The 26836-nt window shown below is 39.7% G+C and overlaps 1 protein-coding gene across 3 annotated transcripts in view; it reads left to right on the plus strand.

Annotated features, from left to right (window-relative positions):
• The window catches only part of DNAH11 (dynein axonemal heavy chain 11), a 295727-nt gene that overhangs the window by 61998 nt on the left and 206893 nt on the right, over window positions 1–26836 (plus strand). For all 3 annotated transcript variants that reach the window (XM_070264673.1, XM_023639347.2, XM_070264674.1), the window contains exons 21-28: window positions 191–349; window positions 1270–1353; window positions 2827–2985; window positions 5613–5735; window positions 6451–6573; window positions 8669–8893; window positions 9970–10061; window positions 11270–11396. In XM_070264673.1, coding sequence (XP_070120774.1) covers window positions 191–349; window positions 1270–1353; window positions 2827–2985; window positions 5613–5735; window positions 6451–6573; window positions 8669–8893; window positions 9970–10061; window positions 11270–11396 — 1092 coding nt within the window. The remainder of the gene's footprint in view (window positions 1–190; window positions 350–1269; window positions 1354–2826; window positions 2986–5612; window positions 5736–6450; window positions 6574–8668; window positions 8894–9969; window positions 10062–11269; window positions 11397–26836) is intronic.

Raw genomic sequence — 26836 nt, forward strand, 5'->3', positions numbered from 1 at the left:
GAGTGGCCATGAGTTTGCCACTAGAGCCTTCTACATTTTACCAGTAATTATACTGCAGATTTCTTTTCATTTTCTTTTTAAACTCAAAGCTGTGAATGTTGACATAACCAGAGCTAGAGAACTGTGTAGCTTCTCTTCCTTTGGCAGTTTGTTGGATGAGGGTGTTCGTGTGTGTGTGTTTGCTCCTTAGGCAAATCAAGAGCTTGAGGTGTTAGAAGAAGAAATGTTGCAGATGCAAGAATCTACTCATCTTTTTGAAGTGGCTCTTCCAGAGTACAAACAAATGAAGCGGTGTCGCAAAGAAGTGGAACTGCTCAAGGGCCTCTGGGATGTCATTATTCACGTTAGAGTAAGATACTGCTCTCTGAAAGCATGCATTTTTTTTTCCTTTTAGTAGTTCTTTTGTATAAGTATGCAACTGTTAGTTACCATTCTATCTGAATTTTATGATGTCTTCAAATATGTGGATATTAGGTTTTCTACCCTAGAATTCAAGTTTGTATCTCTATTAATAGAAGGTTCTTTTCTGGAACTATCCGTTGTTCTTGTTTCTAGTTCTGAGTGAAACTTGGTATAATGAGTTGACTGCTTCAAATCTTTTTTGAGGATTATGTAGGATATAAATAAAAATTAATAGATGAGTCACCTATGCATATGAACTCATGTATTCACCTATGCTTGTACTTATGCGTGTGTGCATATATAAATGGACCTGACTAAAAATAGTTAATTTATATATTGTTAATTAAGTTACAAACTTGATAAAAATAAGTTCTAGGGAACAAGGCATACTGTGGCATGCATTATATATAATTTTCTTTGAAGTTAGTTGAAAGCCATATAGAAATATATTATCAAGACATAGAATATGGTCAAGGAAATAATGAGAGTTTTGTTTATAATGGATGAAGATTGTCTTATGAAAGCTTATTTTATGTTATATGTAGAATTACAAGCTGGTATTTAATGGTAATATACTTATCAATTCATTCAAAGTACTCAGGGTTCAATGATAATGATGGTGTGTGTATGGAATTTGTCATTGCTACTAGAAATTAATATATCATAATGTTTTAGCCTTAAATTTGACAGGTCCTGACAACTTTTTTGTTTTGGTGATAGGGAAGTTTTGACAAGTGCAGTTAATATTTAAGTAATTGACTTCCCACTGCATGAGAGAGTCCCTGTATCATCAGTTTGTATATTTTGCTGAGGAGACTTGCTTTCACCAAATGTTGTTGACGCTTTTATCTGCTCGTACGTTTTCAGACAAGCATTGATAATTGGACTAAAACCCAGTGGAGACAGATTAATGTGGAACAGATGGATGTAGAGCTCAGAAGGTTTGCCAAGGCAAGTTCCATAACTGTCTATTACAACAATTTATCTTTCTCGGCACCACCTCCTTCCATCTTCCCTAACCTAGTAACGGGTATTTCGGGCTGTGTGTCCTTATTTACTTCCAACAGGATGATATGAGCAGTATTTTTTTCACTCTCAGCCAGTTGCACTTCTAATCAAGCCTGCCTTTCTGTGAATGAGTGGATAAAAGCATATTAGGACTAATGAATTGATGAGTGGCAACAATAATCATGAGCTTCCTGTGGCTTTCTGAATAGAGGGCAACATGAAGAGTATCAGGGCTGAGGGCTTAGGCTTATGAAAGATTTAGAATTTCTTCATTGACAACCATAAGCATTTTGTCTCTTAAAAGGGACCTTTTGGTTCTGGAATTTGGGGTGACTAATTGGAGAATGCCTCTTGTGGATTTCTATGGAATACTATGATCTTTGTTCTAAGTGCTTACTCTGTATCCCAAGGGAGCTCAAGATAACAGACCTGGGCTTGTTGGAACCTGGTGCTTTGAGGTATAGTCCTTACAGCCATATGCCCTCTGAAAGGAGTAGAACCTCTTTGGATAAAGCCAAAATGCCTCGCCGTGAAAGACAGTTAAAAAGTGGCAGAGTCTTTGGCCTTCTTCTCACCTCAGAACATCCTTGCCCCGACTCAGTTCCATGCTCAAGTCCTACCAGCTCTTCCCAGTTTTTTCTCTCATAATGCTGTGGTCCCACGGACCCTAACTAAGAAGTCCCATCATTCTTTTGGGTGTCATGAGGTCACCGTGTCTCGTTTCTGTGCTCATTCCCTACTTATCTCCTCAACATCGGATTATCCCACTTCAGAGAGACAGTTTGACCCACACTCTCAGCTGAAGCTCTTTTATTTTTTTAAACAAGTGGCTTTGTCCTTTTCTTTCTGCTAAGATTGTTGTTTTATTATGGGTTTCCTCATTCACATTCTTGATGTTCCATGAGCCAAGAAGACAGCCAAGTCAAGAGCCCTATTTGACATGTCTTCAAATGAAATATTTAAGTTCTAAGGAACAATAACTCAAAGGTAACCGACGTTTCAAGGCTACCATTTGAAATCAGGGCTTCAGAGGAAGGTCTTAGTAATCCAGATAATCTCAGTTTTCCACTTAGTTATGTTTCTAGAGGAAACACTCTTGATTGAGTGTACATTTCCTGTAAACTCTATTACATTTACTGTCCCATGGGTTTCCTCAAGGGACATCCAAGTTAGAGCCTGTGAATAAGAAACCAGTGTACACGAGCAGCTTGTACGTAGTGGATTCGTAATGTGTGTGAGAGTGAGTGGGTCCTTTTCAGTGTCTCTGGTTTCAGTCCTTAATCTAGCAGCTTAAATGCTTTTATTCTCTTCCCTAACCCAAGGAAATATATATTGATGCTTTCAAAGGAGGCAAATTATAAAATGTATTCTATCTGGGAATCTGTATTTTGTTTTTTTTTTTTCACTTTTCTTTAGGAAATCTGGTCACTAGACAAGGAAGTCCGTGTCTGGGATGCTTATGCAGGCCTGGAAGGCATGGTGAAGGACATGATGACCTCACTGAGAGCCGTCGCAGAGTTACAGAGCCCTGCCCTCAGAGACAGGCATTGGCACCAGCTGATGAAGGCTGTTGGGGTGAGTTTCCCGGGTCTCATTAGTCGAATGTTCTTGTGACTGTGAGGTGTTGTTCCTTGGTTTACATCATTCATCTGGGATGAAGTGGGATTTGTGAAGGGGTCTCTGGTCAAATGGGAGAGGTCGAGCTCCTTGAGATGGGATCCTCAGACTGAACCTGCAAAGATCCTAGTTTTACCCCCCTGCTATGGACTCAACGTTCCCCTAAAATTCATAAGTTGAAGCCTAAATTCCCAGTGTGATGGTGTTTGGAGGTGGGGCCTTTGGGAGATAATTAGGTCATGAGAGTGGAGCCCTGTGAATGGGACCGGGGCCCTTATAAGGGGATGAAAAGACCAGAGCTTTCCACTCTCAGACATGTGAGGATACAACAAGAAGACAGACGTTTGTAAACCAAGAAGAGGCCTTCACTGAGAACTTGATCACGCTGGCACTATGCTCTCAAACTTCCGGCCTCCAGAACTGTGAGAAATAAATATTTGTTGTTTCAGCCACCCAGTCTATGGTATTCTGTTATAGCAGCCTGAACTCACTAAGACCACCTCCGTTTTATTGTTTTTTACTGTTAAAATGAAAGGGATGCGATCTGCTCTCGTACATCAGAGGATCTTGTAAGGATCAAGTGAGATCATATGAAGGCATTTTATAGGGTATAACATGGCTGCAAAGAATCTTACTATTGTGGAGACGATCAGAGGGTATAGAAATGAATTGAGGAAGAGAGAGAATTCTGGAATCATGATCCCCCCGCCCCATTCATTTAATAGTGGTGTGGATTCTTTTGATGGGTTTGAGTTTATTGCAAAATATAAAATGATTTTTCTCATGCCTCCATGCCACTTGAGGTTATATTTTCTTGACTTTCTACATCCATTCAAGAGCAAATATACCAAGCTTAGACTTTATTTGTCAGGGAAGGTGACCTTTATGAGTTTAAAATAGGTAAAAGGCAGTTTGATGTGTGTGTTTTCTCAAGGCACACATTGTGCAGAAAGGCTCTCATGATTTGAAGACCAAGTTTGAAGAGTGGAGAAACAGAGGAAAGGGGTTGCTTGGTGAAGTGGGGATGTCCTGAACTTTATTGGTCCAACCCTAACACTTATTAACCCTGGGATCTTGGGCAAGTTCCCTGCTCTCCATATCTTAAATGCCCCTTCTATGAAATAAAAACAGTGCTATAATCCTTCCCAGGCATGGTTAGTAAATAAGTTAGAGGTAAAATTCTAAACAGAGAGAGACCTAGCATGTAGTAAGGGCTCAATAAATGGTCCTTGAACCTGCTATCGTTATAATACTTTCCACAGAGCCTCTTAGACATTGTATATTTAGACTTTGTAATGGATTAATTTATTCATCCAGAAAAGTTTTATTGACTCTCTCAGTATGCAGCAGACTGTGTGCCCCACTCTTGCTCCCTCCTCACGTTTCCTCCAATGAAATTTCTCCTCACTGCAGTCTCTAGCCTGTATCATGCCTTTCTGCAAGCTAGAAAAAGGCACCTTCTCTGGCAGATCATTTTAGAAGAAGCACTTCCTCCAGGCTGTCCCGGGGCATCAGAGCAGCTGCTAGATTCAACCTCCAGTTGTCACCAGGGCTGAGTGTCTATGTTCAGGCACCAACTGCATAACTAATCAGAGTGGCCCCATGATGCATCCCGGCTCATTCTTTCTCTAAGACAGAGCTGGCTGCCTGGTCCCTATCAGCTCTGGAGCGAGGTCAAAAGCGATGCAGAGATAGGAGACCAGCTCATCTGGTTTGCTCTGGATTTTCCACGTTTTAACCCTGAAAGTCTTGCATCTCTCAGTCCCGGGCCAACAGGGATATGGAGTCACCCCACGCAGAGAGGCAGATGGCAACAAGCAGTGTTACAGGTTGGGGAGAGCCAGGGAGCACTGCAGCCTCAAAGAAGCGGGGACTGGATATTCTTAGCAGCAGTGAGAAAGGAAATGGCTTTCCTGCCGCCACAAGGAGGGGTCAGCTCTTCTTTAGTGAGGGACATGGATGAGTTTGGGCACTTAGCAAGAGCTGAGAGCTTCTTAGCTATTACTGGGGTTGGTGGGGCGGGGGAGTCAACAAGATGGCGGGGAGATCAATATGAATTATTTTTTCCTGTGGTAAATATGAATAATGACACTATGAGTAAGAAGAGTTTTTGCCAAAGAACTAAGATTAAATTAGTGCTAAAACTAGGTTAAATCACGGAACAACTGGGAATTCTGTTCAGTGAATAGAGTACGTTAGGAAGAAAAGACAAATGAGCTACTCCCTGATTCCTGGGATTTCAACCAAATTATAATAAATGAACAATGTGGTTCTCTTTAAAAATGGGTCTTGTGGCAAGGAGATAAGAAATGAGCTGACAAAGGAAGGATATGAAACAAAAGAAACTAGTGTCGTGTGAATGTGGCCTCAGCCTTGGCCTCCCCTTCTGGTGGGTGATGCCTCAGTCATTGTGAGGTAAGAAGCAATAGCTTTGATTGTCCCCACCTTTCAGAACGAGATGGACGAGATGGACTCAGCAGCTGACTTCACTCTATTTGGCTATGATTCATTCCTCTGGCCATTAGGTAAAAGGAAGCATTAATATATGTAGAATATAAATTCTGCCCTTTTTTCTTCCTAATTAGGTCAAATTTTCAATCAACGAAGCCACAACTTTGGCCGATTTGTTAGCACTGCGGTTGCACCAAGTGGAAGAGGATGTCCGAAGCATTGTGGACAAAGCGGTGAAAGAACTGGGAACTGAAAAGGTGTGGAGTCCGCGGGCCTCCTCCTGTGCACTAGCACCTAAGCAGACTCAGAAGGCCTCAGGCCTGGGGGTGGAGACACAGGGGTCCCAGTTTGTTCTCTGCCGCTGGTTAGTGTGCGACTTGGGCAGGAAACTGAATCCTTCTAAGTCACAGTAAATGTGTAAACCAAGAGGGTTGGCCCAGTTGATGATGACAGCGGAAAACTTTTTTCATTTACTTTGTAGCAAGCACTGCTCCAAGCGCCTTGTTGTTATTAAGTCGTTGGTTCTCTGTGGTAGGTAATTTTATTCCTATTTTGCGGATGAGGAAACTGAGGTACGGAGAGGTAGTTAACTTACCCTGCTTCACACGGGGACTAGGCTTCGCATTCAGGTGTTCAGAGCACTGTCTGTTCCTCGAGCTGATTCGTAGATGTCTGTCAAAGCTGTGCCTTTGAAGTCCCTTCCTGCTCTAGCATTCTGTTTCAGTGAAGGATCTGAAACTTGGATCCAGAGGAAATTTGATACTGGTGGGATGCTTCTTCCTTTTATGTAATGGAATCCATTCTCTAAACCTCATCACCGTAAATTATTTGGAGGAAAAAAAATTAGGCCTATAATATTTGATATCACTGTTTTTTAGAAAATTGTAAAAAGTTTCTTAAATTCCAGATTCATAGCCTGGATATTGGCCCTAAGTTAAACTTCTGTGCACATAACTTAATGCCGTTTACTAGGTTATTGCAGAAATCAGTCAGACCTGGGAAACCATGGAGTTCTCTTATGAAGTTCACTATCGGACGGGCATTCCATTACTAAAGTCTGACGAACAACTTTTTGAAACTCTAGAGCACAACCAAGTAAGATCGATATTTTTATTACAGATTTTTCTCTTTTATGATTTTAGACATTTTCCAAGTTGCAATACTTAAAATTTATTTATTCGTTCATTGGGTGTCTGCTTGTACCTAGCTCCAGGCCTGGTACCCTGTGGGATCAAAAGGTATGAACACTTGTTCTCAAGGAGGTTGCATTGAGCAGGGAGACAGGTAGAAGGGCTCCAAGGGTCTAAGAAGAGGCAGAGGCTCTTGATGGGGAGGGTGAAGGACTCAGGGAGGGCCTTGTAAGGTGATGCTGCTTGTGCTGAACTTTGTTCAACAAAGAATGGCGGTCAGAAAAGCGGGTTACAGGCAATGGAGGCAATGTTGGTAGCATCTTGGAATGCCAGAAAGTACCTTCCTTAGAATATAGCTTTTTCTTTCTGGGAATAATAAAAAATAAGGCTGGAGAGACAGTCCAGAGCACAGCATATATGGTCTTGAATTCTAAGGTTGTGAGTTGGCCTCTCTTTGGACATGAGAGATAAGAAAGATAAAAGATAGAAACTATTCAGAGGAAATAATAACAGTAGTGTTGTTATTATTAGATATAAGGCACTTAGGAAAAGAATCTGAGCTAGAGAGAAAGCTCTCTATTATTTTAGAGTGAGGGACATTTATGTAAAGGTGGAAAGTCAGACCCAGAGCTCAGCATGGAGGTTCAGTCTAGAACTGTAGGTTGGGAGGTCATTGTTGGTATCTTGACAATTGATAAGCTAGATAATGAGAGGTAAAGAAGATAGGTCGACTGAGAATAGAGCCTCGGAAAAGGCTGCATTTGGTGAACAAGAGGTGGAGACATAAAGGAGACACAGAGAGAGTGGTCAGCAAAATAGTAGAAAAGGGATATTGCCATATGATAGAACCTATGGGATAAGTTTTTCCCCTAAAGAAGAGTCACATGTCATGGAAACAACGTAAGTGTCCATTGATGGATGAATGAATAGAAAAAGGTGGTATATATACACCTTTTATTCAGCCATAAAAAAGAAGGAAATTCTGCCTTTTGCGCTAACGTGGATGGATCTTGAGGGCATTAAGCTAAGTGAGGTAAGTCAGAGAAGGACAAATAGTGTATGTTCTCACTGTATATGGAACTCAAAGCTGAACTCAAAGAAACAAGAGTAGAATCGTGATTGCTTGGGGCTGGGGAGTGGGGTAGGTGAGGAGATGTTGGTCAAAGGGTATAAAGTTCCAGGTATAAGATGAAGAAGTTCTGAGGATCTAATGTACAGCACGGTGCCTGTAACAATACTGTATTATATACTTGAAGCTTAAGCGAGTAGATCTTAAATGTTATCACCATACACACACTAAAAAGGTAATTGCGTGGGGATGGAGGTGTTAACTAACCTTATTGTGATAACCATTTCACGATGTATGTGTATCAGATCACCATGTTGTACACCTTAAACTTATCAAATATTATATGTCAATAATACCTCAATAAAGCTGGGGGAAAAAAAGAAGAGTCAAATGAATTAAATACTTGGAGTTGGAGGCGAATGAGGAAAGGCTATTCTACTCCATGACTTTCTGAGATGTCAGTGTGAGAATGGTGGTAAGTGCTGGCCACACTGCATGGTGTGGGAGCAAGCGTCGGTGCTGAGAGAGCTGCAAAGCTTGGTGGTAAACTGAAGGGGCAGGAAATGGAAGCTGGAGGGAAGTTTATTATATTTTTTCATTTGTGGAAAAAGAAAAAAAGACCCACACTGTTGGAATGATTAGTAGGCCAGGATGAGGGAGAGTGAGAGAGGATGAAAGAATGAAGTGTAATTCCTAAAGCTGCGTCCTGGCTCACAATACTTTTTTCTGCCTACAAAGAGATGCATAGTCGTCTTGTAGGCATTAGTATTAAATGCAGTTGCTTATATTTATCTTTTCTCTTTTGGAAAAAATATTAATATGAATATTTAATGCCTTTAATTCACTCATTTAGCCAGTACTTACTGACTGCCTGTTCCACGTATTCCATGCTAGGGCCTAGGAATTCAGCAATGAACAGAATAGGTATGGTTCTTCTCTCGCAGTACTTACCCCTTTAGCTGTTGCTTAAAATTGTTTGCCTTTCTTTCAGGTTCAGTTGCAGACTCTGCTTCAAAGCAAGTATGTGGAATATTTCATTGAGCAAGTCCTAAGCTGGCAAAATAAACTAAACATAGCAGATTCAGTCATCTTTACTTGGATGGAAGTCCAGCGAACTTGGTCTCACCTGGAAAGCATCTTTGCTTGTTCAGAAGATATTCGAATCCAGCTTGTGAAAGATGCTAGAAGGTTCGATGGAGTAGATGCTGAATTTAAGGTTTGTAGAAGACAGTTTTCTATCTTAGCAAGGTTTTCCAAACAATATGAAAATCTTGTAAAGAGACATGATTTGGGGTATTGTATTTATGATAATGTATTTTTGCATTTCAGGAAATGGGGGTCAGGAAACTTGTTCTGTGAAGGGTCAGATAGTAAATATTTTTAGACTTGCAGTTTTATATGGTCTCTGTCACAATTCAGTGCTGCCACTGTAGTGGAAAAGGAAACTTAGACACTGCATAACAAGTGGGTGTGGCTCTGCTCCGATAAAACTTTGTTTATAGACACTGAAACTTGAATTTCATAGAATTTTCCTATGTCACAAAATATTATACTGCTTTTGATTTTTTTCCAACCAGTTAAAAATGTAAAAACCATTCTTAGCTTCGGGCTGTACAAAAACAGGCAGCAGCCAGATGTTTCCCATGGGCCGTAGATTGCCCAAGCCTGCAGGTGGGTAGAGTCATCTTCATTAGGGAAAAACTGAGGAGGAAAAGCCAGTAACAAAGTAATACTATCAGTTATTTGTTTGTTTGTTTCCTAAGAGCCATAGAGAACCCATGGAGATGTACACATACTAGTGATAAATGATATGAGAGACTTTCAGCAAAGAATAATGACTATAGCTTTTTATATAGAAATGGGGATTAAATATTTTCTCCTTTCTGTCTAAAGCAGAACACCCAGAGGAATTCTATTTTGTTTGACTGTTAAGCAGGAAAGAACAGATAGATTGTTTAGTATTCATCTCATCTTCATAAGTGAACGTACTCTTTAAGATTCTGGGTTCTCTCTCTCTCTTTATTCTTTTTTTTGTTTGGTTTAGAAGAGAGAAATTCTATGTGGACCCAGGATGGTGGTTATGCCCGTCGAATTTATTTTGATAAAAACTATGTGGTTATACTTTGTTTTTGGTCTTCATCTAAAAGTTTAAAAACAGAAGTGAACAGACATGGTGTTAGATGTCTTTAACTCTGCTTTCTCGTAGTTTGTTTGTTGTTCGTTTTTTAATTCCCAAAATGGATGAAAATTTCATTTCTAACATCAGTGGCTCCATGTTGTACTTTCACACAGGAGTTAATGTTCAAGACAGCTAAAATAAAGAATGTTATAGAAGCAACATGCAGACCTAATCTCTATGAAAAACTTAAAGATTTACAGTACAGGTAAGAATAAAACTATAAAGTGATCAATTTGTTATAATTTTATGAGATTTCTTTCAAGTCCCTAATAGTATCTAACATCATGTTATTGTAGGTACAACCTCTACTAAATTATTTTATAATTTTACTCATGGTTGTCTAGTGGCCTGGTAAATATTAGGTGGTGCATAAATATTGTGAGCTAATGTAAATAAATCCAAATATATTTCTGTTTTCCAAAAGGACTATCATAATAGTAAAATGAGAATATCTTATGGTCAAAGGAATCAACAATGGTTTTATCAAGCTATCCTGCAAATATTTATTAAGCATCTACGATAGACTGGGAACTGGAATTGTACTGTTATTTTAAGTCCTTTATTTTGTTTAATTATCCTAGAAATTATCTTTAGAGAGCATGTTTGTACTTTTGAAATCCTTATCTTAAGAGCCAGTTGTAATTTTCGCACATAATTCTACAACAGCTAGTGTCATAAGACTTCTGGCTTTTGATTAAAAATGGGCAGGTAAGCCACTGAAAGAAGAACTTCATGCAGAATTGCGATCACTTTTTATGGCAAGGTAGAGGAGAGCGCTAGATAAAAACATATATAAGCAAAATTATTTCATAATCTGGAAGTTTTTCTGAGATAAAGTTGGCCATAATTTTTAAAGGGTGAATTTCCACAGGAGTTAATTATTTCATAGTCAGTGATCTTTGAGTGTTTTGAGGCTCTGCCTGTGGGTCATCTCTGCTCTGCTTAGAACGATAAAGTAGAAAGGATTCTGGATCTCATGACTCCTCTGAACACCAGAGAGACTTGAAGCCACTTGTGTTTTGTAGACATTCAGTGGGAAAAGGAAGACCTTAACCCAATTACATCTTAACTAATGCATTTTGTGCTCAGGTTGAGTGATGCCAAACCTAGTCTTCTCCCTGCTGATTAGGAGTGTCATTAAGAAAAGTGATGAGTGACATCAACTGAAGTCTGAGCTATATTTAGCCTCAACTAATGGTGTGTGTGTGTGTGTGTGTGAGATCTCCTCCCACTTGGCATGACTTATATATTAGTCACAAGCAAAATGATGGAGTCAGAGAGGAGAGAGGCTGCCTGTTAAACAGTGAGCTTACTGTAATGAATGGACAGATGAGAGGAGCTGGATTTTGTTTTGTTGATGTTTTAATAACTGAATGCACAAGATATGCTTAAAAAGATTTTTCATTCATGTAGGCTTTCTCTTTGTGAAAAAGCTCTTGCTGAATACCTGGAAACCAAGCGTGTGGCTTTTCCGCGCTTCTATTTCATCTCTTCCGCAGACTTACTTGACATTCTCTCAAAGGGAGCTCAGCCTAAACAGGTAATACTTTTTGAAAGTCTCATATTATACTATATTAGCTAGAAAATGTCAGTTTCTCTATCATTGTCAAATGCCACCTACCGTGTCACGTGTTCCAGAAGCTAGAAAATCTGCAATAAAAACTCCTAATTCAGCAACAGAGGGATGTCAGAGGCGCTACAAAAGGAACTAGAAAAGTAACCGCCTGGTTCTCAGTAAAGGGAAAAGATATCAAATGTACACGGCTTGGGGCCCTGCAAGAAGGAATGGAAGAAACATTGGCTCCAAATCCCCTAGAATTCTGGGGCGAGGGCTGGAGCATGCCTTGCCTGGTTTGCTTTCCTAGGGGTGAGCAGGTCACTGGGAACAAGATCATGGCTGATGTCTCCTTGCTACAACCTTGACTCCAGAGTAACCTTCGTAATTAATAAGTTGGACTAGTCTTCAGAGCTCTCAGACGTAGACTGGTATAATTTCAAGCTCATCCTCTACCTAACCCTCTAATTTTCCCCTACCTGTACAAAAATAACATACCGCCTATGACAATATATGAAGCAAATAAAAGCAGCTGTTACATTTTGTAATCTACGAGCTCAGATCAGAGACAAACTTTGTACAAATCCCAAAACCCTGCTGCCTTTAATCATTTAGAGGATGTCGCCTTTCACTTACATCTATTTGTTTGTTCACGTCCATTTAGATGGTACAGTTGTTACAGCTGACACAGGCGCTTGCTCCTACAGTCGACTGTGTGTAAGATTACTTCACAGCTGAAGGTTGTGCTTTGTCGTTGTGGATTTGTGTCCATGTTCCTTCCCTAGATATTTTTATGCCATCATTTTTGTAGTATGTGTCTCTTCATACTACAGTTTCCTAAATTCTGCTGTTTTATTGGGCATAGTATTTATCTTGATTTTTTTCTCTTTCATTCGTCATTTCTCTTTGAACATAATTTGGTTGGATGGCTATTCTTGCTGTTGATAATACGAGTGCAGTCTTGCTATTAATAACAGAGTCATTAGTCAACATGGGCGATGTTTTCAGGGTCACCACTCAGGTACTGTTTCGTATATTCATGCTCACTCCCAGATGACTTTGTAAATAGAATCCCTCTGATTAGATTGACCAGAACCCAGTATAGCCATCTCTCATTTATGTAACCCACAAATGGATGCTTTGGGTGTGGGTTTTTGTTTTTGTTTTTTCACCAGCTACAAACACAGCAGTCATAACCAGACTTATGCTTCAGTAATCTGGGGACATCCTCATGACCGGCAGGCACTGGGCCCTCTGCTGGGGGTGATTGTATGAGATAGTGTCTTATTCTATTCCAGGTACATGTGCCTACAGACTCTCAAATACGAAATACTTACAATTCTGAGTATTCAATATATAGATTAGAAGAGAGATGCATAAATCTGTAACTAAAATAACATTCTTTTTCTTTTAATTATATTCTTTAAATAGAATAAACACGTGACTGATTTATTGAATAGTGTTAATTATGCAGAATGTAGACATGAAACAGTGTTATTTTTCTACAGTTATTAATCTCTAATGTGCCCCACTGCTGAATTTCTTTGCACTGAGTAGCAGACCCTTTTGTAACGTCTTGGGTAGGTATTGTAACACCCTGGTTCATTTTTCTTATTAATAAATAAATAAACCAAAAGCAACTCAACAAGGTCTAGTTTAAAATTCCAATCCACCTCTGTGTTAAGGCCAGGCTGTCACATAATTAAGTTGGAGTTGGGCAGGAGTCAATTCTTTTAGTCCTTGTCCCTACACATTTCTCATGGAGAGGGCGTAGGGGTGTCATCTGTCAGTCCTTGCCCTTTCTTAGTGCTTGTTCCTGCTTCTCTGGCCGGCAGTGACTGGTGATCTTCACTCTCAACAATGAACATCCTCACGTTGGATCTCTTGTGGAACACGTGTGCAAGTCCTCGGGGCATAAGGGGAACCTCCCACAGGAGATAAATTGCAGAGCCCACTCTCTCATCTTTTCCACTTCTTACCCTGGGCAGTGTAATCAGCTATCTGATTCCATCTTCTGCCTCCTTTTTCCACCTAAGCAGATGTCCAAACAAGGGACACATCACAGATTCACTTCCCGCAGGCACCCATGGTTTCAATGATGATTCTCCAACTCTTCACACTTGATAACTTAAGGGTGGAGGTTGGGAGAACATTCCTTCACCTTCCCCACAAGGAGTGAGGAAAAGCAATAAGATCCCCCTCTGAGCTGAGAATGGCCATCTCTCCTCTCTTCCCTCTATGGTACTTTCCATAGCAGGGCAGTCAGGAGGTAGATGAGCATAAGGGGTTGAGATGTGTCTTACCAAGCCCTGGAGGGACCAACCTGTCCTAACCCCTGCGTGCTGTCTTTAGAACAGGCACATACCCAATGCCTCTTTGTCCTTAAGTGAAGTCCTAGGTTGGTGCGTGAGAACAGATCATTCAACATTTCCTTGTCACCAATTCCCTTTACCTCCTTTCAAATCGTCAATGCTTCATGCCTTAGCTAGACAACATGTTGGCTCACAGGTTCATGCATCCCTGATGCCAACTTTTTTTTTCATTATCCTTCCTAATTTACAGGATGAGTTTTTTTAATATATAAACTTCAGAAGTGTACCAGTTAAGTCATTCTTTTTATTTTCATAGCATCACTTCAGTATTTTAGAGTGTCCCCTTCTCTAATGCCAGTGTGACCTTGTAGTAGTCCCCTCGCCTACCTCATTCTTAGTATTTTAATCGTAAGTTCTAAGTCTCCAAATTTCAGGTACATTTCTGAGTGCCAGTACTACTACCACTCCCTTAATGAATGCCTACATTATATAAGACATTAAAACCATTTTAAATTATAATGAGGCCTGAATGTTAAGGTCACAGCACAGAGATCTCCAAAATTGCTCCTAGCTGTGCTCATTAATGCCAGCAACAGGGGTGTCTACACCATGCTAACAAAAGGAGCTGGGTATTTCTGCTTACCAGCTAAGTGGGTCTGGCCATGTGGCTACAGTGTAAATAAATGCGGTTTATAGTTCTCCTGACCTGCCAGCTTTGAAATGATTAGATTTTTGATATATTTTTAAATTTTGAGATTTATATATCTCAGTTGTGCTCAAAGTGTGGTTTCATTGAGATTTGTTCCATTAATTAAACTTTCAACAATTCAAATTCACATAAAATGCTATCACACTGTTACTAAAGGTCTATTATTAGAAAACATGTTTAGCTGCCTTTTTGGTGCAAGTAACCACCCAGGAGTGACTTGTTGGGGCAGAGGATTGAGAAGTTGCTAAGGGAATTTGAGTCATCTACAGCCACAGTGAGCTTCTTTCCTTGAAGTCGTTCTGCAAAATCAAGGCGTACTCTGAATTCTTGGTTGCTTACTATGGAATAGTTCATGCTTTTGGCAGTTATGCCAAATGGCCCGGCCCTGCTACACTCTCTCACCTTCTTTTCAATATTGGAATCAGTTTCGGCCCACCACACACAGCTTTTCAGTCTCTGCCTTTTGTGCTAACAGTTCCTGAATGTGCTCCCTGTAGTGTGACCAAGATAACATGGCAACTGCAGCTTGTGGAATAACAATGCAATTTCCCCGGGAAAGCTACCCTTTGTGGGCAGATAACTCATGTTGACATCTCATGAATGACTTGAATTCTACCAGGCGCCCCTCCTCCACCCACCGGCACTCAATTTAAGAGTGTTGGTCAAAGTGGGAGTTTCTGCAGTTAATTGTGGCGTTGGATCAGCCTGAACTCCTCAGCCAGGGAGGTCTGATATGACTACAACCGCCATTCTGTCAGCAGAAATTCCCAAGTGAGGACACTTGAGTTGGAATGCCAGAGTGATGAACTCGATGTGTCTAGGAGAACGCCTTCAGTGACTATTAATTATTAGCTGTTGGTAAGCTTGTGTAAGGTCAAGTTTTGAAGATTTTCCTCCCAAAATTCACCCTGACCCCCCCATGGCATGGATTATCTAAAGGACTGTGGATATGGGCACTGCTTAACTTCAGAAGTAAAAAGTCTCTGGTAGTTGCTTATGGAAACATAACCTTAAAGGTGTCCTTGCAGGATTAATTGGCATGGTGCAATAGTTATTTGAAACTGGCTTGCAGTTGCACATGATTCAATATTAACATTCTTTGATTCCCCCCCCCCCCCAAAAAAACGTCCTTTTGTATTTTTCAAATGAATTAGTGTGGTGGTTAAAGTCAGATGGAATGCCATCAGTTGACTCCTCTGTGCCCTTCCAGGTTGTTATACAGTGCCTAAAAATAGCTGACAACTTTGTGTAGTCAAGATGTTTTTAGCCACTGATTCGTAGTGGCTGGAAAGATCTTTTTGTCCTGGAAGAGGTTGCACGTTTTCTCTTCCCTCACTCCCTACGTGATGATTAGTGAAAGCTTCTCCATGATGGAGCTTTACTAAAGACAGGCGGACTTTCACTGTGATCACCTAGGTTTGTGTTGTTTACTGGGGTCGCTGTGAGCCACATCTGGCTAGCTATGGAGCACTTGAAATGTGGCGACTGAGGAACTGAATTTTAACTTCAATAAATTTTACTTGATTTAAATTTTAAAACTTACAGTTGATTCCATTTTGGGAAAACATAAGTTTATTTTCCCAAACAACTTGAGTGTGTGAATCTACTTTTGCAATTGTATATTTTATGAAATTTAAATACAAATCAAGTATTTCTGATGAAAATTTCAAATTTAGGTATTCTGTAAATATACATACCCGCCTGATTTCAGTTGCTATGAGGAAAAGAATGTAAAATAGCTCTTTAATAATTTTTGTATTAATTACATGTTGAAGTGAAAATATCTTGGATATACTAGGTCAAATAAAATACATTAAAATTAATTTCACTTGTTTATTTTTTCTTGTTTTGATGTGGCTACTAGAAAACCACTACTGTGGAAATTGAGGCCACAATGCATTCTCTACCATGGCAAGATCAAGAATATGTATGGTCAGAAATGTTTAATGTTTGCATCAAGAAATATCCTTCAGTGGCATCAGCCCAAATCTACATCAGAGGAAATCTGCCAGCTTGTCTTTTGAGAAATCCCCCAAATTGCAGTGATGAGACAGATGGCACCAAACTGACAATTTTAATAGACTGTAAATATTGGCATTCGGAAAGGTGCCTGTGAGAAATAGGCTTAATATTAGGTAATAGAAGGCACTGCTGGGTCTTAAAGGGGCAAATATCTACGACCCCACGTTCCCGCAGGCACAGTGTATTTCCGTATGGTGCTTCCATTTGCTTATCTCCTGATAGAGGGAAAAGGTCTTAGCTTCTGAGTTTAAGGAATCAGGATGATGGAGCTCAGCAGTCACTCATAGCGTGTCACAACATGCTCCACCAAGGAGTCGTCCTTCTCAGACAATTAAGAGGAGAAAGGCTAGAGATGCAAGTGGTTAGTTGACAGCATGTGAAAGTGAATGAGTTTTAGTTGAAATAAAATCAATCGAAAAGTCCAGCTTTTCTAGAGGAAGTAGAAAGCTGGAGGGCTTTTAGCTACTAAAAGTGGAGGAGGGGTTGCCCTCGAGTTTAGGTTGGGGCTGAGGAAGGAATGAGGAAGAGGCAGCAAAAGGAAACAGACACAGAAGCTGGTCCCAGTGTTGACCGTCTTGCCATTGTCTCTATTTACCTTCAGCTGAGCAGCAAGGAGGAGAGGCTGCCCTCCTAAGTGTAGTCTGTCACGGAAATTGCCAAGTAAGAGCAGCTCTTCTTGACTTAATTTAGGAAGATGTCAAATTTAAATGGATCCCTTTGTGTAAAGGCAGCCTGATACCCAAAGAGCTTAGCAATTAGGTGTGGGCAAGAAAATAGACAATCTAATATTTAACTAAATATGTCATAAATTATATATACAATGGGGATTATCCTTGATTATTCTCACAACATAGTTAATATTTGGTTGACCACAAATTGTGTAACAATATATGTAATTTCTTTTTTCATTTTGTAAATGTGTTGCCTCTCCTTAGAGTTCTGCTGCAGCTCTCCACAGCCGATTTATAAGTTATACCACAAAATCAGGGTTATTACAATGTGGGATTAAAATAAAATATCACTTTAATGTTATGAGATCCAAATGTTAAATCTTATAAATGTAGGGTCCTGCCACCAAGGCGTTTTAGGCCTTGCTGTGGAATCTCAAACTCCTGGTCCTGGCCTCTGTTGGATGATCAAAAGTTGTTCAGCTTCGGCTTAAGTTCAAGGGGCAAGGCTTCCAGCTGTAAGAGATTAACTTTTAGCAGAGTACTGTTCCTTCTGGGAACAACTAGAAAACCTGGACAAAACATTTAACTAAATCTGTTTAAGTGCATCAAAGAATACTTAAAGAGTATCGAAGAACAGCCAAGATGTGAGCAGAATGAGACCACAGAGAGATTTGCTTGACGTTTGCAACTGCTTTTCCGCTTGTGACATTTGGTGATTTATAAGATATGGTCAAGAGTCTGGGAAGGTGATCAGAGCTTTCATCAGTTTCGTAGAACTTGAAAGAAGGAGAAAAAGAAAATAAAAAATAGAAACTGGAGTCAGGTCTCACCAAGGCAGGGGATGTTATCTAGAAAATCCAACAATAGTAAATGGTTCTAAGGTCAGTTGGATATAAATTTGCAGGAATGGGGAAAGGGGGCAGCTACCACATACCGTATCAAACAAACAATCCGGGTGGCTGTAGATGTAAATTTGAAAGGTAAAACAATGAAATGCCAGATAACGTGGGAGAGAGAATATCTTCATGATCTTTGGATGAGAAAAAATTTCTTAAATTGGACATAAAAGTATTGAGTAGAGGGGAGAGGCTGATGGATTTGACTATGTGAAAATTTAAAACTTTGGTTTTTCGAAAGATACCGTTAAGAGACTAACAATGCAAGCCACAAAGTGGGAAAAGATGTTTGAAATACTTTAAACAAAAGACTATATGCAGAATATGTAAAGAATTCCTACAACCAAAAAGACAAAGATAATCCAGTCTAGAAGTGGGCAGAATACTTAATTGAGCTGTTCACAAAAGAAGATATTCCAATGGCCAGTGAATACATGAAAAGTTGCTCAACTTTATAAGTTGTCAGAGAAATGCAAATTAAAACCACAATGAGAGATACACTTCTGCTTCTGGCCAAGATGGAGTAGCAGGAACTGTATTTACCTTCCTGGCTGACAAAACTCAAAACTTTAACAAAATATATGAGCTTTCTAGACACTGAACATCAGGCAGCAGAGGATGGTGATTCATGGCAGACTTGGGGCAAAAGAGGCGAGCTCTAGGATGCTCCCAGTTTGCTTCCTCGAGAGAGTTTCTGGCATGGCACTGGCAGGGAGAACCAGGCTGAGTCTGATGGACTCTCTGGGTTGAGGGCTCAGAACTGAGTCCAAGGAAACCAAGGTGGCTCGAGTTTGCAGAATTGAGAACCGAAGAGGAAAGAACTATAGAGAGAGAACCTCACAGACTTTTGGAGGGGCTCCTTATAGTCTTCAGCAGTGGAGAATAATTAGCCCTGGATTAGACACTACTCTAGTCCTGCCAAACAAATCTTAAAAGCAAGATTCAAAAGGATCAAACTTTTTCTAGATAATTTAACTGCATCTCAGAACAAAGCTCAAGAAGATAGGATTAAAAATATGTTCAGCACCAAGCAAGGTGAAGTTCACAGTGTCTGACATCCCATTAAAGATTACAGGGCATGCAAAGAGGCAAGAATATTTGACCCACAATGAGATCTGTCAATCAATCAAAACTGACACAGATGTTAGAATTAGCAAACAAAGACATTAAAGTTATTATAGCTGTATTCGTATGTTCGAAAAGTTTAGAAATATGGAAAGTTCCATATGTGTAATTGGACATCCCCAAGTGCAGGAAGGGGAACAAAATAAATATGTGCAGAACAATAGCCACAAGATTTCCAAATTGATGAAAAGTGAAAATCCATAGATTCAAGAAGCTTGGTGAACCCAAGAGCAAGAAACTTGGAAAAAACTATACCAGGGGCCTGCCCCGTGGCCAAGTGGTTAAGTTGGCACACTCCACTTTGGCAGCCCAGGGTTCACCAGTTTGGATCCTGGGCATGGACATGGCACTGCTCATCAAGCCATGCTGTGGTGGTGTCCCACATAGAAGAACTAGAATGACCTACAACTAGGATATACAACTATGTGCTGGGGCTTTGAGGAGGAAAATAACATAGGAAGATTGGCAACATATGTTAGCTCAGGGCCTATCTTAAAAAAAAACTATACCAAATTTCTCAAATTGGTTGAAACCAATGATAAAGAAGGAAAGCTAAAAATCATCCATAAAGTCACATTATGTACAAAGGAACAAACATAAGGATAATGTCTTCACAATGTGAGCAAGAAGACAGTGGAGCAATAACTTTAAAGTACTAAAAGAAAAAAACAACCTAAAATTCTTTACCCAGTGAAAATATCTTTTAAAAATGAAGGCAAAATGAAGATGTTTTCAGACATTCAAAAGCTGAAAGATTTCATCACCAGCAGACTGGCAATACAAGAAGTGTTAAAGGAAGTCCTTCAGGCAGAAGGAAGATGATACCAGATGGAAACCTGAATCTACACAAAAAATTATGAGCAATGGGATGGTAACTGTATGGACCTAGACAAAACAGGCACAGTAGCCATCCATCAGAAGGCACAATGGTAAGAGACCTTGAAATCATATAGACATGAGTTTACATCCTGGCTCTCTTGCTTACTGGTGATGTTATTGCTTTACCTTTCTTTTCTTTCTTTCTTTCTTTCTTTTTTTTTGGTGAGGAAGATTGGCCCTGAGCTAACATCTTTTGCCAATCTTCCTCTTTTTGCTTGAGGATGACTGTTGCTGAGCTAACGTCTATACCAGTCTTCCTCTACTTTTTTTTTTTTAAAGATTGGCACCTGAGCTAACATCAGTTGCCAATCTTTTTTTTTTTCCTTCTTCTTCTTCTCCCCAAAGCCCCCAGTACATTGTTGTATATTCTAGTTGTGGTCCCTCTGGTTGTGCTATGTGGGACGCTGCCTCAGCATAGCTTGATGAGCGGTGGGATGTCTATGCCTAGGGTCTGAACTGGCGGAACCCTGGGCCACCGAAGCGGAGCACATGAACTTAACCACTTGGCCACAGGCTGGCCCCTACCTCCACTTTGTTTGTGGGATACTGCCACAGCATAACTTGATGAGCAGTGTGTAGGTCTGTGCCTGGGATCCGAGCCTGGGATCTGAACCTGTGAACCCCGGGCTGCTGAAGCAGAGCGTGCACACTTAACCACTACACCCCTGGCCAGCCCCTGCTTTACCTTCCTGAAGCTGTTTTCCTTATGTACTGAATGGTGAAAATAGTAGGTACTGTCTCTTTGGTTTCTGAGCAAGGAGTAAAACAAATTATGTAAAGAACCGAGTAAAGTACTTAATATATCGTATTGTAAACATGGCCACAAATTCTTCCCCTCCCTGCATCCATGCCCTTTCAATGTGATGTTGCAATTTTCTTCAAGATGGCGCTTATTTCTGCATTCAGGTTGCTATGTGACTTGTTTTGGCCAAGGTATGATTCGTAAGAGACTTGACAAACGCTTGTAAGCTGGGGCTCGTCCTCTCGCTGCTCTTTGGAAACCCGTGACCACCCCATCCAGAATGAGCTGTGGCTAGCCTGCTGGCTGATGAGAAACACGTACCCAAGCCCCCAGCTGGGCAACCATCACACACATCAGTCACGAGCAGACGGCAAATGGATGAGGGAGCCTGGGTGAGACCAGTTGAGGCAGCCCAAAAGCAGACACACAGAATTGCGAGCTATGCCATTGTTGCTATTTTAAGCCACTAAATTTTGGGGTAGTTTGTTATAATGCAAAAGCTACCTGATACATGTTAGTTATGTATTCACATTTACATGTATAAGCACATGGATATACATTCATCAATATCAAGGATTTCTATGTGCTACTGATTTAAAACAAAAGATTTTACTTGAAATTGAAAAACAAAACAAGAAGATAACTGTCAAGTACTAATCCATGGACTTAGTCTTTTCTGTTTGCTTTCTTCTTTTTTGTTTTGTTCCTTCCTTCCTGAAGATCCCCTGGTATCAGCTGTGGCGTTATTTTGACATCAGCAAGCACGGGAGGGCTGGTGAAAATATGAGTTGGTATGTTTCTGACTCTTTCCGAGGCTGAAAAACTCTACCTAGTCAAGTGTTCATTTCCTCTTCTCTCTTCAATTTATGCAGATATTTCCTCAAACTCTGACGTATATTCACTCACACAATGAGGTATCAAGATCAGACCCACCAAAAGGCTAAAATTAAAAAGACTCACAATACTAAACAATGGTAAGGGTGTGGAGCAATGGGAATGTTCGTATCCAACCGGTGGGACTGTGAATTGGCATGACCGCTCAGGAAGCCTGTTTAACGATACCTTCTAAATATGATTATGATGATACGTTATCATCCAGCAATTCCTCTTCTCAGTGTGTACTCAGCAAGAATGCATACATATGTGGACCAAAAGATGTGTACAAGAATTTTCATAGCTCCATTATTCGTAATAGTCCCAAACTGGAAACAATCTTAGTGTTCCTTATCAGTAGAATGGATAAATAGATTGTATTATGTTTGTACGACAAAATACCACACAGCAATGAAAAGGACAAAAACTAGTGCTACACATAATAACGTGAATAAACCTCACTAACATGATGCTGAATGATAGAAGGCGAACACAAAAGAGTATGTGTGGTATAAATCCACTTTTGTAAGGATGATGTCCCTTTTTGAGAGGAGGGCCTGGCAGCTGCCCTGGGCAGTGAGGCGTCTTCTGGGTGCAGGTGTGTTCTGGCTCCTCATCAACTTGGTGGTAACAAGAGTTATGTTCACTTTGCTAAAATGCATTGCGCTGTGCACATGATTATTTTTCTCTTTTCTCTCTATATGTTTGAATTTTCAAAAGGTTATTAACAAATTCAGCATTTGTATTGTGAACACACATATAAATATATATACGTGAACTTAACCACTCGGTGATTAGGGTCACATGTGAGGGGAGGCACTATAATTAGTGTTTGGGTGGTGAACATGATGTAATGTACACAGAATTCGAAATATGTACATCCGAAAAAAATAAAAATTAAAATAAATAAAAACAAAGCAAACAAAATATATATATATATATATATATACACACACACATGCTAAAGATGTTAAGAAACACAGATTCAGCACTGATATGAGTATGTCCAAGTTATGTTGTTTATATTGATAAGTGGAAAATCAAATTGCCACGTATTATTTATACTATGACTTTATTTTTAGTAGAAGCAAACCAAGCAATATCTGGTACCTAGTATTGGCTATAATAGTTTACAACATTTATAACAAACTAATTTAGTCTTTCTGGGTTACATAACTAATTGCATGTTCATTATTGAAAGTTTGAAAAATATAGAAATACACAGACACAATATCAGCATAATATACTCCTAGATGCTATTTTTGAGTGATTATAGTTTTTTAAATATGTCTCTGTTTGTATATGTCATAACATATACTTAATCAAAATTGGACGATTCTTCTACAATATGATGTTTAATGTTTATAAAAGGTTTTATTGTATGAATATGCCATAATTGACTTAACCAACTTCTAGAAAGTTTTTGCAGATTTAGACTTTCAACAACGTTGCATGTGCATTTCCTGTACTGCCACCAATACTGAGTATTGTTATTAAAAAATCAAACACAGCAACAAACTCACTTTGACAGATTACCTTAAACTTTTGCACAGGTAAAAATAATGGGCTGATTTTCATTTTATTCTGGAGGATAATATTCACAATAGATAGGACTGCCTACATTTTGGAGATTACTTATATTCACACAAATGTTATCATCATTATGAATAAATGAGTTAATGACCGCATATGAATGAACCCTGAGGTGCTCACCATGCCAGGAATGCTACCAAGCCTTTGTGTTTATTTTATCTCAGTTAATCAGCAGCAGCATCTTTCATAGATGGGGCAAATAGGAAATTAGATATAGGCAAAAAGCAAGGGGTAAGCTTTGAGAATGTAATTAGAAGCTGTAGTAATTTCATTTTCTTCCCTTTGTTTTCTAGCTGAACATAGGGTCGATCAGGTGATCTAATCACTGTACTGGTTTGCATTTCAAATCATAAAATTACCTAGGGGAGGAAATATTTTTTACTTTATTTACAGGTAGATAAATGTAAGCTCTTAAGGAGGCAGCTCTCCCTGTGCACAGTTTTGATATACATGAGTTTCATTTACTAAGGATTGGTTAAATGACACCAGCCCCCCAACAACATGGTTCAAATTTCAGATGCTGTGGTATAGTAACTGGGAGTAATTCCAAAAAGCACGAACGTCATTGCTAGTTCTTCAGTCCATGAAAGTGACCGTGAAGATAACACATGCACTTCACGACTCCTGACCAGTTACGTCGCGGCTTTCAAAGCCTGTCAGTGATTGGCCCTCACGTGTCTGTTATTCGCTTCACACACAGGCAGCAAAGCGTGTAAGCATGTAGTGTTACTTCCTTGTCCCCAGTGATGAACCCATGTAACATTTTACAAAAATAGGTAATTGAAAGAGGGAATTAGTAATAAAGTTGGAAGTATAGCAAAGAAATGAAAATTGATAATGCTGGAAGTGAAATTTTAATCAAACATAGACGTAGGTCCAGACGAGAAGGCTGACTGTGGGCATGACACCACGACAGCATTTGAGAGATGCTAGATATGCAGTCAGAGGATTTTAGTGAGAACGAACTTATAAATGAAGACAGTGGTTGGGACAAAAAGGATGGAGATGTCCCAAAGGAAGTGACACCAGCCCAAAATATGCTTCCCGTTGAAGAAACTCTCAAAGAAATTTCAGGACATTGAAAGCTCAAAGGATAAAGTGTTGGTGGCTCATCCTCCAGACTTTGAAAGGAGTTTGAGAATTCTCCAGGGCAGAGAAAAGATGCGCACTCTGTGTCTTAAGTTACAAGATGAGAAGGAGGAGCAAGTGCTGTTCAAACCACTCTTGATTAGCATTCTACAAAGAAAACAATTTTAAATGTTTTTTATATTTTAAATTATACTAAATATTCGTTTGCAGTGTTTTATTTCCCTGTACTTTTATAACCAAGAGTGAGAGGGATTTTAATGTTTTAACTAAATTTTTTAAAGGTCAGACAGAGCACGATTGTAAGTTTCCGCAGCGGTTGTTCAGATCACACGGTCATTTTTAGGATCCCACGCTGCTGTGTGAGGCAGGGGCTGCCTGTGTATCTACTCACTAGTGGTGGATGCACCTAATTTGCTGTAAACTATAAACCGAAGGAACAACGTTTCAATTTTTGTTGCTAACCTTTTAGAAACCTACTTAAGATATGATGAAGTTACTATTTTTCTTATGATTTGACGTGTTCAAATACTACTTCTTTAGTGAGATATAAAGAGGGGCCTATGACTTGTTAGTTTTTATGTATTCTTTTTAATTGTAAAATAAAGGTCTTTCCAAATACCAACTAGGAAGAAAAAATTTTAATTTTGTGTTAACAAATACAAAGAGATCTCACTAGAAATGGAACAAATTTGAGGACAACAGGGTCTACATTAGTTAACAAATAGTCCTGTTCTCTCAAAAGCTTTAAATGGAAGGCAGAATATGAAAACATCTGACTTCAAAGAGGCCGGGTGTAAGTAATGGGTAAGTTGCAAGCCGTGAGGTTTGTGTTTCCTGGTCACTGACTGAGTGACTACAGGACGAGAGGTTCTCGTGAAACCATTTTCTCACCAAAGCAATAATGTGTGAGGGTGTCCGGTGGTTGAGGTCTCATTTATCCTGCAGCTTTTCACCTGAATTTTATTTTGGCCTATTACACAGTAGAAGCCATTAAACATCTGTGCACTTCCTGGCCACTCCCCTGTGACAGTGAATTGTTAGATTATTGGAGATACTTTCTGTATATAAATGTCCTTTGGGTAATGCGCGGGGGTGGAGGAGAATATGATAACCCAGGCAGCGATCATCAGCTACCACTCTGTCTGCGTTTGAAGTGAGTGAGTCTCAAAAACTCATCTATTTTAAACTCAGAAGATTCCTTGCTGCGATTTTCTTTAATACTAAAACTGCAAAGGCAGCAAAAATGCTGAGGCTAAAAGCTTTGAAGACTAAATCACCCTTAAGAAGCTCTTTACCAATATTGGTATTGGTCTGGTCGTGCAGGCAATTTAGGCGGGTTGCTATTGTTCCTAGAAGCTGCTATTGGGATAGTTATCAAGTCCAGTTAAACTGTATTTCACGAAAACTCATTACGGTGCTGGTAAATGCCATGGAGCTTTAAACCATCTTCTAGTTATCAATAGCTTTTATTTTTTCTACTGAGGTGAAGTTCACATAATAGAAAATTAGCCATCTTAAAGTGTATGGTTCAGTGGCATTTTATACATTCACAGTGTCACTGCAACCGTCACCTCTATCTAGTTCGAAAATATTTTCATCACCCCAAAGGCCCCATGACCATTAAGCAGTCACTCTGCATTCCTTCCTCCCTCAGTCCCTAGCAACACCAGTCTGCTTTCTGTCTCTATGAATTTACTTATTCTGGACATTTTGTATAAATGAACTCTTACAACGTATGCTCTTCTGTAACTGGCTTCTTTCCTTTAGCATGGTGTTTTCAAGGTTCATCCACATTATAGCACGTACTTCATTTCCTTTTTACGGCTGAATAATATTCTATTGTATTTATATGCCACAATTTGTTCATCCATCATTGGACATTTGGGTTGGTTCCACCTTTTGGCTGTTGTAAATAATACTTCTATGAGCATATGTGTACAAGTATTTGAGTACTTGCTTTCAATTATTTTGGGTATATACCTAGGGGTGGAATTGCTGGGTCGTACAGTAATTCCCTGTTTAACTTTTTGAGGAACTATCAAACTGTTTTCCATTGAGCAGCTTCTATTTGTACCACATGTAAGGAGGGACCACTTCTTCCCACTCCTGGTACCTCCTTTGGGTCACTCTCTGCCCTTTATTCAGTCCACCTCAAGGAGGTTGAGTGGCTGACCTGATTGACAGTCTCGTCTCCTCCTCCTCGTGAGTCCGCCTACAGAATGCACATCCTCTGCTCATGTCCTCCGTGCCAGCACTTCTGGGTGGAAAGGTCTATGCTGATGTCACTGTATGGATGAGTATTGCTAATTCTGTTGTTCTGTGTAGAGGCCAGTTCAGCTTTAGTCTCCAAACTGTCCTCTAGCAGAAAAAATGCCAATCTTTGTATTTTAATTTGACTTGTTTTATTTTTCAAATAGTCTGGAACCTGCATAGAGTTCAGTATGATGTTTATTGGGGGTTCTTTTAAAGATCCCACAACTTAGATGTAAACAGTTATGATGCCAGAAGAATTTG

The sequence above is a fragment of the Equus caballus genome, chromosome 4 (genome assembly GCF_041296265.1).
Source record: "Equus caballus isolate H_3958 breed thoroughbred chromosome 4, TB-T2T, whole genome shotgun sequence".
In the NCBI taxonomy this organism is placed as follows: Eukaryota; Metazoa; Chordata; class Mammalia; order Perissodactyla; family Equidae; genus Equus; species Equus caballus.